Source organism: Aptenodytes forsteri, unplaced genomic scaffold (assembly GCF_000699145.1).
Source record: "Aptenodytes forsteri isolate BGI_AS27 unplaced genomic scaffold, ASM69914v1 Scaffold8, whole genome shotgun sequence".
In the NCBI taxonomy this organism is placed as follows: Eukaryota; Metazoa; Chordata; class Aves; order Sphenisciformes; family Spheniscidae; genus Aptenodytes; species Aptenodytes forsteri.
Window position 1 is genome coordinate 5,212,772 of NW_008796218.1, and position 14,722 is coordinate 5,227,493.

Below are 14,722 nucleotides of genomic sequence, written 5' to 3' on the forward strand. Positions count from 1 at the left end.
AGCAGCGGCCCAGCCAGTTTTCTGCCAGTTTATGTACTGAGCATGACGTCACATGGTATGGAATGTCCCTTTGGCCAGTTTGGGTCAGCTGTCCTGCCTGTGCCCCCTCCCAGCTTCTTGTGCACCTCCAGCCTTCTCAGTCTGTAGAGCATGGGAAGCTGAAAAGTCCTTGACTAGTGTAAGCACTACTTAGCAACAACTAAAACATCGGTGTGTTATCAACATTATTCTCATCCTAAATCCAAAACACAGCACTGTACCAGCTACTAGGAAGGAAATTAACTCTATCCCAGCCGAAACCAGGACAGTAGGCTAAAGAGTGTAATCCAAAACTAGTTTTCTGATTATCATTTGTCTTTGCAGACCTCCGTTACGAGGATTCCTGCTTGATGGCGATTTCTTTGTTGCAGCTTCTCTTGCTACAACTTTAACTAAGATTGCTTTACGATATGTGTCACTAGTTCAGGAAAAGAAGAAACAAAATGTAAGTCATCTATTGTGTTTTCACTGTAGTTGCAAAGAAGAGCTGGTTGTTGCCGCTTTTCTTTTAAACAGATGCAAAATGGGTTAAGTCCAAAGTGAAGTGCCAGTTAGGTGGTTGGATAATAATGATAATTTGGGTGACAAACAGGGCCTATTGCTTTCCAGCCACTCTATCTAGACAGTCTCTAAATCATGCTGCTTGGTTTCTAGATAATAAGTACTAAAAAAATAAATAATCAAATCATAAAAGCTCTGAACAGATTAATGTGCACCTTTTTGTAAATAAGTCAGAAATAAACATTTCTGTAAAGCTGTGTAAAATGCAATAACCTCCTTCCATTCTCTTTCCTTTGTCCTCCTTCTCAGTCCTTTATTGCTGAAGCTATGCTGCTGATGGCCACTATTCTCCATTTGGGAAAGTCCTCTCTTCCCAAGAAGCCAATTACAGATGACGATGTGGATCGTATTTCCTTGTGTCTGAAAGTTTTGTCAGAATGTTCTCCTCTCATGAATGATATTTTCAACAAAGAATGCAGGCAGTCCCTCTCTCATATGCTGTCAGCCAAGCTAGAAGAGGAGAAACTTTCCCAGAAGGTGAGCTATTATAAGTGTGTAACCATAATCACTTGGAATTTTTTATGGATGTTCACATCCAAGCAGGTCCCAGAAATGTCGCCGTTTGACCGTGTGTAAGTCAGTCATTTGGCTGTGTTTCTGCGCTAAGGAATGGAATTCATTGTGAATTCTTGAATATTTCTCTTCCTGCAGAAAGAATCTGAGAAGAGGAATGTGACAGTTCAGCCAGACGATCCCATTTCCTTCATGCAGCTTACTGCTAAAAATGAAATGAGCTCAAAAGAAGACCAGTTTCAGCTTAGCCTTCTTGCAGCAATGGGAAACACACAGAGGAAAGAGGCTGCTGATCCTCTTGCATCCAAACTTAATAAGGTAACGTGAAAGTCAGTGTTTTAATTATATACACTTTGTGCTGCTTATGCACAGGAACGGCTTTGGGAATCGCAGGCTGGAACTGGTGAACCAGGCTATGCTGGTTGATTGGAAAGACCCAGGTATTTCCTGGCTAGGATCAGGAGAAAGAGAAAAGCCCTTGTGCTTAAAGTTGTTACCTTCTTCACGTGGGAGGGGAAGAATAAGGAGGAGACTTGGAGAGTGCTGAGCTGGTGGAATGTGGAGAAGAAATAAAGATTGTTTGCTGGTCTGAAGAGCCCCAGTAAGGTTCACAGGGAAGAGAGCAGGGATGTCACAAGTGATTAAGAACCCTTTCTTTCTCTGGCTGCCGTATCCTATTGCCAAGTGCGGTGCATCCTTGTTTCACGCTTTATACTTTTTTTTTGCTGCTGGTTACCAGGACCTGCAGAGAAGGTCCAAAGAGAAAAAAAATCTCTTGATTTAGTTAGGGTTAAGGGTTAAAAAACCAGACTTTTATTAATTAAAATTCTAGACGAATTCTTTTTACTGTTTAAAGTTACCTTTTCTTTTTAAGTCAGCATTTCTTTGTCCTGCTGGTCTTTTTAAGAATAAATGGCATTACAGTCCGTGTTTTAGGAACTTATGTGAATTCAGTTCAGAATACATTTCATCTGGAAAGGTTTTATAATTGTAGTGTGTACGCAAAAGGACGTGTGAAGGAAGGATGCAGTTAAATCTATTTGTGTGAATAATACGGACAGTCACTGTGTGTTTAGCTATAAATCGATGAAATCTGTTTATTTTGGAAGACTTATGCATGAACTTTAGATTTCCTAAACATCACAACTTCTTTAAATACTATTTTCTAGACAAAACTTGTGGTGATTGTTTGCAATGTTTTTTCCAATTTTCTTTTTATTTTTTTTCCCTTTTTTCTTACTAGTAAGTTGGTTCTGTGGAATTAAAAGCTCTTTGCACACCTGCTTGATTTGGAGGCTCACATTAAAGAGTAATGGATTTAATTGTACTTTATTCTTATTTTTTGTCAGTTTGACACGACTCCGTGTTTTAAACTGGTTTATGAGAAGAAAAATACCTTGAACTCTTTCTTTCACAGGTTACTCAACTGACAGGTTTCTCGGACCCTGTCTATGCAGAAGCGTATGTCCACGTCAATCAATATGACATTGTGCTGGATGTGCTCGTGGTCAACCAGACCAGTGATACTCTGCAGAACTGCACACTAGAACTAGCCACGCTAGGTAAGGAGTACTGGTGGAAACAAAGCAACCGTTGAGCAGCAGTGAGGTGCTGGGCATTGGCACCCAGTTGTAAGGAGTTTCTGAAACACTTCTAAATACTTACAAATTTATGCCAGCTAGTTGCTGTTTTGATAGGATGTACTTGAATGCCTTTAAAAATGTATTTTTCTTCCAAAAGGTGGAAGACTTGTATCTACTGGCACTGACAATACTATCTGATGATACAAACCATAGTCAGACTTTGAACTTTTTCATGCTTTTTTCACTAGAAAAAATAGCATTCCATTTCCAGTTTTTTTCATATACTTATTCCCCACTGTGCTGTTACCATAGAGCAAGAGGACAAAATCCAAACTGCTATGGAGCAAATGTCAGGCAACAGAAAGCCATCTGCCCTAGGTGGTTCTTGCACTCAGCCTGAAGTACTTAAATACTGCATTTACTCGGCTGAAACCATGCCCTGTACCAACAGCTGTACCAGAGGCTTGCTTAAACAAATACTGTGGCTTCATTAACTTCTTTTAGGGGAGGGACTGGAGCAGATGAATCCAAGAACAGTAACCAGTTTTCTATTAGTTGTCTTCTGTTTTGGCAGTCAGGATTTGAACTGTGTTTACAACATACTAGGAGAACTCATGTTATATACCTTTAATTGATGTAAATATGACTGAGGGGCATAAACTTCCTCCTAATCTTTTGTAAATCATTTGGTCAGACTAATGATGGAGGTAAGTAAAACGAATATATTACGTAATAGGTTTTTGTGTATTTTTCTATTTATCAGCTCAGTAAAGTGGAATTCTGTATTTCCCAGTTGCTGTCTTCAGATATATTGCAAAAACTGACTTGATGCATCATTCTTGTGCGTAGAGCTGATGCTGTTCATGCTATGTTCTCAAATTGCATGGTTTGATAGAACTAAGGAGTCTTTTACAATTGCTTGCTAAAGGATTAGGAAAAATACAGCTCTTGCTGTTTCCCGGGAGCAATTATATTCAAAATCAAGGTGATACTTTGACCTGTTTATAAATAGCTTAGCGCATGTAATACTGGATGTTGAACTTTGGTTTTGAGACAATGGACAGTAGGATTAGCTGTTATGTTGCCAGTGATTAAAACACAAGGTAGAATTAACCATTTCCTGATTGTTAAAAATTCAATACTAGACTCAATCCGAAGCCCATTTCAGTCAGTATTTACAGTTGTTTTCAGTGGGGTTTGCGTGAATACACTAATATCTTAACTGAAATTTTTAATGTAATGTAAATTATTTTGTCTTGCAGGTAGCAAATGGTTAAAAAAAAAAAAATCCAACTCAATGCCTTTATGCTGGTGTTTAGTGCAAGTCTGTAGACATTAGAATTGAATGACAAGAAAATAAAAAAAGTTGTTCCAAAAGCTAAACTCATTTTGTACTGGTAATGTTCCCTGATCCCCATCTCCCAATTTCTTTACACAGGTGACTTGAAACTTGTGGAAAAACCATCTCCTCTGACACTTGCTCCACATGATTTTGCAAACATTAAAGCTAATGTCAAAGTCGCTTCAACAGAAAATGGAATAATTTTTGGTAATATTGGTAAGTAAACAATTCAGTGTGCAAAATTAATGTTAATGTCTAGCATTTCTTAACTGCTTAATGAGCTTAAAAATATTTAAAACACTGTACTGGAAGAGGAAATTAAATGGTCTACAATGTATGAATATTTGTGATGATTTTTTAAAAATTTATATCGCTTTTACTTAAAATCATAGTAGAGCATGCTACCTTTAGAATGATTGTCAGCATGATACTTGAAACCAAGTCTCTGAATTTGAAATGAGCTAGGCAGCCTTGCCTGAAAGACCAATACACTTAACTCAAAGTTCTGTGGCAACTGGGTAAAGCACTTGAAGAGGACAGAGGTCAGCAATGAGATTGAGCAAGTGTTGACTGTTGTTAACTGGCAGGTTAACTGAGCACTCTTACTTAGTGCAAATTCACTTTTTTAAACATTAAGGTGGTTTGTGTTTTATATTACAGTGTATGATGTTTCTGGAGCAGCCAGCGACAGAAACTGTGTGGTTCTCAGTGATATTCACATTGACATCATGGACTATATCCAGCCTGCTTCTTGTACGGATGCGGAGTTCAGACAGATGTGGGCAGAATTTGAGTGGGAAAACAAAGTTAGTTTTATTTTTTGTATGTTATTTGGGGTTTTTGTTGATGAGGTATAATTCTGTTTCTTGTTTCTACATCAGCTCGCTACATCAACATTATCTCTTGTGATACAAACCTTATTCAACATCTGCATTGGATGTTGGCTTCAAGTAACTCATTCTCTGATTGTTATCTTATCTGTTTCACAAGCTTAGTAATGCAATAACTAGTTTTTTCTTACAAAAGAGGTATGTGCATTGAGCCTTACCTCCTGTACGGAAGGTGTGCAAATTGCTTGGCGATTGCTGTGTACTTTGGCTCAAAGGTGAGATAGCAACAAGTATAAGTTCATGTGGAGACTGCAGAATTAGTCATACTGCTTAGCCTCTCCAGTTCTGAATTACATTGTCTTTTCTTTTTTTTTTTTTTAATCATAGAACATTTTGGGTTGTAAGGGACCTTTTAAAGATCATTTAGTCCAACCCCCCTGCCATGGGCAGGGACATCTTTCATTTTATTACTTTGCAGTACAGCTGTAGCGTATAGAGTGGTTATGGATGCTACGTAAGACCAACAAAATGGTAGGTACACTTAATACTACAGGGTGCCCAAACTATTAGTTACAGACCTGTTAAAAAAGGGTTTAAGGGAGATAATCTCATGCAACAGAGCAACATAATTTAGGAATAGAATAGAAACATTAAAACAGAATGGGAGATATTTTACCCAAACTGTAGCCTCGTTTGCTACATGTATTTACGTGTATTCACTTGAGAGTGGATTTAAGTTCCCTCAAAGGGAACTTGTAAACAATAAATTTTAATCCATAATTTGTGAAGCCTTAGCAATTTGTAAACTATTCCTAAACGATGTGTTAAAAAGCAATTTAAATAAGAGCCACAATATTCAATATGAGGAAGCCAATGCAGCCCAGAGAGCTTTGTTGCTAGAAGGGAAATATGAAAGTAATTTTTATCATTGGTTAAAAGCAAGCTTTTGGACTAGATACCATTTTTTCCTGTGCTGGCCATGTGTAAACTATATTCAGACAAGAAGTATACTATTTACTGTAGAGAGTCTACGTGTTCAGCAGAGTATCATATTCACCTAATACATTTTAGAAACCATGGTCACAGCATGGAATTCCCACCCTTAAAAGGTGGGAATTGTTAAACAAGTGGATGGCAGGAGGTGAAGACTTTGTATGATGCCACCACACAATGTGATTTGGAGCTAGCTTACTGAATGTGCTCCTCAAGGAGAAATGTAGCGGTAATCTTCTTCATAGAGCCCTGAAGAAGAGATGGTTTCAGAAATGCCTGAGATGCTAATTAAAGTAATTGCCATTTTTTTCCCTTCTTGAAGGTTACAGTGAATACTAATATCATTGATCTAAATGAATACTTACAGCACATACTGAAGTCAACCAATATGAAATGCCTGACTCCAGAGAAGGTGAGCTATTTGCTTGAAGACACCCTTTTTAGTTTGTGTGTTTTGTTTAATTTGTTTAGCATTTATTATAAATATATTAGAGACCCTTGTTTACAATATGAAATAGTACATGTACTTCAAAGTTTTTAAATTAGTGCTCTGAAATGAGTAAAAGCAAGTTAATGTTATCAAAATTCTCTGTCACTTAATCACTTTAGCTATTTCTTGCCCAGCTAGAAAAGCAGAATGTCTGTTTTAACTTGTAGTAGCTAAGCTGTAGTATAGATTTGATGGAACCATATGGTTTTATACAGTTTTTTTTCCTGTAGCTCCAAGTTCCTTCCTTCTCTGTCAAAATTTACCTTTCTTTTGCCAGTTTAGCCTTTTTGTTTTAAAGCAAAATATATATATAATAGCTATTTGCTTTTAAGATATATGTAATAGCTATTAGCTAATGCATGTGTAGTAGCTGAAATAGGTATAGTAGCTATTGCTACTATGTAGCTTCTTTACCATTTTGCTGTTCATTAAATTAGATCATAAAATGCCATCCTGCCTTGTTTTGATGAATATTGTAGATTGCATTTCTTTCAATGTTAATTTTAGAAAAAGGCCACCACTGTTTCCCATTGCATGATTCTCACATTTTAGAAAATGTTGTATGCAAAGAGAGAAGTTTAAATGTTAAGTACTGATATCTGCCTAGCTATACATAGGATGGATTAAAATGTATTTAAAGGATTTTGGCATTTCTAAAGAGTTCAAATGTGCTTTTTGTAGGCACTTTCTGGTTATTGTGGCTTTATGGCGGCCAATCTTTATGCGCGTTCCATATTTGGAGAAGACGCACTTGCAAATGTCAGCATTGAAAAGCCAATTCATCTTGGACCAGAGGCACCTGTCACTGGTCACATACGAATCCGTGCAAAGAGTCAGGTAATGTGGCTTCTATTTAGAGCACTGTTTCTCCTTGTCATTTTTAAGAAAACGTACTGAGCACTCCAAAAAAAACTTGCAAATTTTTGGATGCTAGTTAGTTTCTAGTATTAGGTAAATGGGAAAATTTTTAGGGAAGATGAATATAGAAACTTCAGCCTTAATTTTAAAAAAACTATCTTACACACATTTTGTGAGGAAAGAAGGGCTTTTTAGTTAGGTGCAAGCATATCCTAAAACCACATTGTACATCATCTCTCCCAGTGCATTATCATAAAATAGGCCTTTGGGCCAAGATTTCCTTATTTTATCTATAGTGCTGCAAATAGGATAGTATACTTGATTTGCTTTTAAACAAAGAGCAAATGCTCTCCCAGGTTCCATGATCTGTTTCCTACTGAATTATACATTTCAATTTCGTATAACAAGGAAATTTTATGCGTGTAATTGCTGTTCACGGGTTCTTTTTAAAAACAACAAAACAAAACCCAAGGCCTTTCAGTAGAATTATTTTCTACAGGTACACGTATGAGTCTGTTTTGGATTTTAGAACTTCTACCTCCTGACTTCCAAATTTTGTACTTTTTTTACTGTTTAATAACAAAACAGCTAGTCTACCAATAAAAGTATTTTAAACAGCGTACAATAAAGGACTGTGAGAATTTTCACATTCATCACCTAAAACCATTTAGTTTATGTGATGTCATTGTAAAGATTTCAGAGTGGTTTAAATTAATGTTTCTGATATATTTACAGTGGCATTTTTACATAAGATTGCATTCAATTATATATGCCAGCTTGGTTTCATCTTAAGATCATTCTGTTGTTGATTAGGTGGATTTATTTGTGCAGTTTCTTTTGAGATTTCTTCAGTTTCTATGCAATATTAATACGGTTCTGTGATTAAATTATTTTCTATCACTTTAGTGCATTGAGTGCTAATATCAGCACTGAGACTTTCAACAGCTGAATTTCAGTAACTGGACTGACAGTTGTAATTTCTTCGGTGGCAGCATACTTTCAACTGGTGGGAGGTCAAAAGGCTTACATTTTTTATTTTTCTGCCTTTTGTATTGATAACAGATTTAGTAGTTGCTAGCTCAAATTTATGTTTCATTATTTCAATAATATATGTAGATCTAGCCTTTACCTAGTGTTAAGAAAGTGTGCGCTATAATGTATATAAATAAATGAACAGTTAGAAATACTTTAATTTCCATGCCACTAACTACTTCATAGATTTCTGTATATGGAACTTCTATTTTAATATAGATAAAGTTATTTTGAAGGGTCTGTGTCATGAATGTCCTCTTTCTTTTCCTTACAGGGAATGGCCCTGAGTCTTGGAGATAAGATCAATCTGTCTCAGAAGAAAACAAGTTTATAAGTTTTACCTAATGTCTTTTCAGGTCTTTTACAATTTAACCTTAGGTATGTGGCTTTTGGGATCCAGAACATCTTATAGTCTTCAGTGTTCTGTAATTGTAGAAGCCAAGCTTTTGAGCTGAAAGCATTCCAGCAGATAATTTATAGGTTCTCCATGATTGATACTGAGCAAAATTTTAAATGTCCATGTTTTTTTCTTTGTCCTGGAAGTCATGGTTTCTTTGTCTCTAATATACACTGATGCTCACAGTACAATAAACAAATTATGCCAGTACTGTTTTGTCTGTAAATGATAAACTCTGTATTATTTGATCAGTATTGAATATCTGGCAGGGGTGTTTTGATACTTTAAGTGGGAGTGTTGTAATAGCTTAAGTGTTTACAATAATGACTAGGCCTGAATTGTATGAATGTGTGATCATGACTCTTAAAATACTCTAGTATACCCAGGAGAATATATATATTTGACAACTAAATCAAAGGCTGTATATTCTAAATGGTTGGTTTAGTAATGTAATCACTTGGCACAGACAAGCTTGTAATATCAGGAAAGAGATTGTCAAAATTCAGCTCTTTCCAGCAAGTAGTAGAACCTTAAACTTTGCTTCTGAAATGCTTTCCTAATAGTGTTATCATGAGTAACATAACATTGCTGGTTCTTATTTTTTAGTTAATACAGAAAAGACAGCCAAGTGCAATATTAAAGCTGTAGCGGCATAAGCAGTATTTTCAGTGAATGCAGCCATTAGCCACATGTGTAAGCTCAGGAAGGAAGGATTCAGACTGATTATGATCTTGCAGTGAATTGAACCAAGTTGAGGAATTGTGGAAAAGGAAGAATTGTGAGTGAAGGTCAGGTCAGGATGTGGAAGTGAGTTAACACCATTTGGCTACTAAATGTTATGCGAATTAGCCGTAGATTAAAACATATAACTATTAGATTGAAAATACTTTTAGCTGAATCTGTTCAATTGTTGCAAGCAATTAATGCTATAGAAGAGTCCCCAGAGCCAACAGTATTCTTCCAGTTGGCAGAAAGTCCTGCTGCTGAACTTGAACAGCTGTGTCCTGCTCCAGTAGCATAGAAGAGAACTGAGTTAGTATCCCGAGTAGCTGATTCCCAAAACATTTAAGGCCTCAGTGATGAGAATACCTATTTTTCACTCTGAATAAGCACAGGAAGGAGCACACATGTAAATTTTGAAATGAAAGTCTAGGCTGCTGTATTTTATCTGGCTAAAGGGTAGTCCTAGAAGTACAATGCAAAAACTGAGCTAATAAGTGACATTCATATAAATATTTCATTACCTGTTCCTCCCAATACTACTTTTTGCAAGCTAGCTTTGGTCTGTTCTTATAAGCATTAGGTTTACTTTTCATTCCAATCCTGTTCTTAAGTTGAGGTGCTAGAAGAAAATAGTTTGCCCATAGTAAAACATGGGGCAGATCTGTCAACAGCTAAAACTTTGCACTGATGCAGCTGTATAACTCTGAATTTTTAGTACATAAAAATCATAAAATCAAGAGAAGTCTGCTGGCAATAGTTATTTTTTTAAGCCATTAGCCATCAAAGCCATGCTCTATCTAACAGTACCGAAGCCTGCATTACTGTATTGCTGTGTGCACACCTCTATTACAGTCAAGCCTGTACACCTGCTAAGGCTGTCTTTTGTTAAATATTCTAAATTTGAAATATGTGACTTCCAAAGCTATGCTGTGTTTATTTTACTATTTTCTCATAGGCACACACCTCACTCTTATTACATGTAATAAGAAAAAGGAAAGGGTCTTAGGTAAGCAAGGCTGTTGCCATGAGTTTGTCTGAGCAGAGAAAAAAAACTTGAAAGTAGCTTCTGAAGGCTCTGATTACCTGTGGACTTCTGTGAGCATCAAATATGGTAGTGAAATGTACATGTCACAGTAATGTATGTTTCAGGTATAAATAGTAGATACTGTGGACACTAAGTATTATGACGATTTGATTTTTAAAACCTTTACCTGCTATAGTGGGGGGTATCCAGCTCTTGTACTCCAGCAGATGTTAGAGACAGTAAATCAGTAGGATAGTTCAGCATGGTTTTGCTGAGTGACCTGTGTTTTGCATGTTTTGAAATCCCTTTTTGGTTCTGCCATTATTTTGCTTTTTAATGAAAGCTCCAACTCATGCATCACATGATACCAGCAGGAGCTGAAGCTCTGGATATGCAGGTCTGCCTTGATAATGAAGTCAGTCTCTACATGATCTCATAGCAGTTGTATTGCCTTCTGTGAAGTCATGCCAGATTCACAAGGATATAGTAGAGATAATCAGAATGTGATCTTAATTGCTTAGTACTTCATAATTTGGGAGGGATGATGGGAAAAAAGCATAGGAGTATGTTGTATGTGAAATTTCCTGTGAAATTCCATGGATTATTGGTATCCTGCTTGGGGGTGCGTGCAGGGAACTTTATTCTCCAATCACTTTAAGTCAAACCAAGAGAGAAGAAAATCTGAGGACTCCAGTGAATGGCTTCATCTCTGCAAAGACATTGTGATTAGCAGGACACTAACAGGGATTGAGTCATAGCTGCATGTATACTGACTGGTGTGAATCAGATGGATTTGCTGACCACAGCCAAGGAAAGGATGTTTTTGGATAAGGAGAATGACTTCCAGTGTCTGTTATCCAAGCCCTGTTTCAGTCACAATCTGCTATTCCTGTTGGAGAATAGAAAAACATCCTGGCATGTGCAGATACCCATATTTCATGTGACTCTTAGTCAGCTGGGAGGGGCACATAATTTAACTCTGTTTAGGATATCTTACGCTGTGAGAACTTCATGCAAGGACATGAAAACACCTGTTCAGCAGAAGCTGCTATGACTTTAGGATTCATTTTCCACCTGTTAGCTTTTCAATAGCTCTCTTGCAGAATTGGTCTTGTACAGAAGTTTTCATTGGTGGTGTACATTTTTTCACTAGCCTGAACACTAAAAAAAGTTGCATGTTTCATGTCTGTACTTCAGAGATGAAATTCTATCCTTTTATATATATCCTATTGTGTTTTGGCTAAGCTTTTGCTCAGTAGCTCAGATAATAGACTGATTTTGGTTCAGAGCACCTCTTTGTAAAATAGCTTTTGTGCCCTGAAGAGAGGCTGACTAAGAGATTTTCTGTGTCTGCCTGTGGACACAGACAGGATTCTCAAGTTGTGTTGTTGGAGAGTGGTGGTCCACTGGTCTTTAGCCACTCCTGGGCAGGCCCGTGTGGTCAGTTCCCTTGTCACTGCTTAAAAAATCGGTACTTGTGACAACTACCACAGCCACTTACAGGGAAAGGAAATGGGAGGAAAGTTCATGTATGATCATCGTGGTTTCCACGAGGACTAGCAATTGTGAGCAAATAGGAGACCTGAGAACCACAGATGCACCATTGATCGCTTTAAGAATTGCTGTTCTAAGGAGAATGGGAACTCTTAAGCAATTGTATTGAAGTGTTTGATCAACATTAGTGGGGTGCAAAACATTTCCTAGACACTAGAGAACTGTTCTGCATATACAGAGGAATATCTTACACACACTGCCCTACTTTAAGATCCACTTACAGCTTTTTCATTGCAGCAAAACTTAGTAGAAGCTAGTGTATAGCTGTGGCTATGCTGTATTGTTCAAAACTTTGTACAAGGAGGTTACTAACCTATTTTCTGAGCAGCAATAAGTATGTATCGTATACACTATGCTTGGGTAAGGTGGTGTTATTCCACAACTCTGATTTCAGAAGCTTGGATAAGAATGGGAATAAATTCCCAGTAGGTGTAAATGGAGCAAGAAAACTTGCTGCTTTTCCATGAAAAGTTTTCAAAAGTCATGGCATGATGCAGTGCTGGCATAGCAGGAAGCTGGTTTCTCCTATGTCCCTGCTCCTAATGTAGAGCTGCTGCAAGTCAGGGCCAGATTTCTTTATTCAGGGCCCAACGAGGATTTATATTTGTCCTATTTAGTTGATACATGAGAAGCAGGAATGTTTATCTCATGACAGGCATGATATAGGCAACTCTCAGTTATCTAGGGGAAGAAGGGGTCATCCCAAGAAAACATGAAAGTAGGCAAGGTAAAACAAAAATAAATCAGTCCGTAGGGGAACATAGTTTGTATATTGAGCTTTTAAAAAGATTTGTAAGTGGTTTCTGTAGAGACAGCTTTATACAACTTTCAGAAATGTGAAGCCTCGTGTGAGGGGCGTTTGCTCTGTATCATGTGCTTCTTGGCACAGAGCTGCAGCTGGAGTGTTGAGGAAAGACCCAGCCAGTTAATCCACATCTGGGGTAATCTACATACTAGTACCTATCAGTCAGCTGCACCCCGTCACAAACGAAGGTATTTTATAAACTTTATAAAGTTTTCATGTGTTGCTCCGCCAGGGGGCGCTGTCTCACAACTGATAAGAAATTTTGATCGAGTTTTTTCAAAAAGTGTTAAGGGGAAGAAGGTAAAGGATGTGCTGCAGGTTTCGTCATACAAGCAATACAGGGTAACTTTGGCCCACTCTTGGGGTCACTTTCAGTTGTTTTTTGTATATTTTCAGGTTGTCTAACTATGTATAAACAGTGCAGAGTGATGCTGACAGCTCAGATTACTCATATAGTACATCTGTTTGAACACTGCCTTTTCTCTAGAGATTTTGCTTTTCTAAAGCATGATGAGATAGATTTGGCTGTATACAGCTGGCCTAGGGGGGATCTCCTGTTTGAAAGACATGATAATAAGTTCATTAAGAGAGGGATATAGGTGAAATACAAGAAATTCTAACTGTGACTTTGCCTGTACATTTGTAATATTAATCTAGGCAATTTTTTGTTTGAGCAAAGCCATAAATACCCATCTTGTTTCAGTAGATATTTCTCCTGATTTTTTTGTGTATTCTGTAGCTTGTAATTTTAACCTTTTCCAAACTCTGTGTATCATTTTTTTGATTGCATCAGTGCAGTATATTTCATCAGAATGATCCACAATTGCCAAGAATAGAATGGAGTTGCTAGCGAAAATGTGATTCCTTTTCTTTTGAAAGGTCGGCATAATTTTATAGCTATAGATTGTAGACATTTTATAATTGAGTTATATGAATTTGGATGTTGTCAAAACCAGTTATTTTACATAGGTATAAAATCTGCAGTTTCTGTGGCTTGCAAGTCCCTATTTTGCTCTTTCTTTCACTGGAATTTCATTTAGGGGAACAAACTAAGCCTATTGTTACCCTTGCCCCAACACAAGAGCAGAGTTAGTGGGTCTCGCTGTTCCTACATCTTATTCATGGTGTTTTTCAGGTTTGATGTTTCATGTTCTCCCTGTAGTATCTGATCAAAGGTCTAGCCTTTTACAACAGGTGGTCACACTAGCATCTTTTCATTAAAAATGTAGTCTCTTCTTTTTCTAAGCTCTTACAATACCATAAAGAATTGTAAGAATTTTATCATGCTTCTAATTTTAATTACTTCCAAAGTTTGGAAATTACATCTAACTTGTGTTTTTAGAAAGGTTAGGAAACCATTTCCTTTTACAGAAATGGTCATTTGAATTTCAAAATGCAGCAATGAGTTTTTAATCTGATCTTTTAGAATAACTGCTGTCCCTCATATTCAGACACAAGAATAAAGAATTATTTCCACTGAGTTGTCCTTAAGCTATACGTTATATGAGAATACGTAAATATCTTATTAATGTGTAGAAACTTCACTCTAGATGAGATTCCCCATGACCTTTACTTTTTTCCTTCCTTGATTTTAAATATTTATGTTACTGACAACTGTAGATCAAATGTACCGTCCAAAACTAACATGACGTGTTGCACAGGCATCCTTGCTTTTAATTGTTTTTCAAATGAAATTAGGTCATTCTTTCCAATATCCATTGAATTCAGTGGTGCTAGTGGGCCAATTTCCCCTTTGAGCTATGCCTACTGAAAGACATGAAGGGGTTGTTCATATGCAGAAGCATATACCATTTAGCAGTAAATTCTTTTTTGAGGCCAGGAATAGTGAATGAACGGTGCAGGCATGCATAAGCCCCTTGAAACTCTGGAGGGTAGCATTGTCACTTCAGAGGTGTCCCAGCTTGTTGCAGGGTACTCTTTTTTTTTTTTTTTTTTTTTTTTTTTTTTTTTGTATTTA

General features: G+C 37.0%; 1 protein-coding gene across 1 annotated transcript in view; it reads left to right on the forward strand.

The window, feature by feature from the left end:
* The window catches only part of COPB1 (coatomer protein complex subunit beta 1), an 18,261-nt gene extending 9,415 nt beyond the window's left edge, over positions 1–8,846 (forward strand). The window contains exons 13-21 of the mRNA XM_009288792.2: positions 364–484; positions 850–1,077; positions 1,252–1,431; positions 2,531–2,675; positions 4,135–4,254; positions 4,699–4,844; positions 6,184–6,273; positions 7,033–7,188; positions 8,516–8,846. Of these exons, the coding sequence (XP_009287067.1) occupies positions 364–484; positions 850–1,077; positions 1,252–1,431; positions 2,531–2,675; positions 4,135–4,254; positions 4,699–4,844; positions 6,184–6,273; positions 7,033–7,188; positions 8,516–8,575 (1,246 nt within the window). The 3' untranslated portion in view covers positions 8,576–8,846. The remainder of the gene's footprint in view (positions 1–363; positions 485–849; positions 1,078–1,251; positions 1,432–2,530; positions 2,676–4,134; positions 4,255–4,698; positions 4,845–6,183; positions 6,274–7,032; positions 7,189–8,515) is intronic.
* The last annotated feature ends 5,876 nt before the right edge of the window (positions 8,847–14,722 follow it).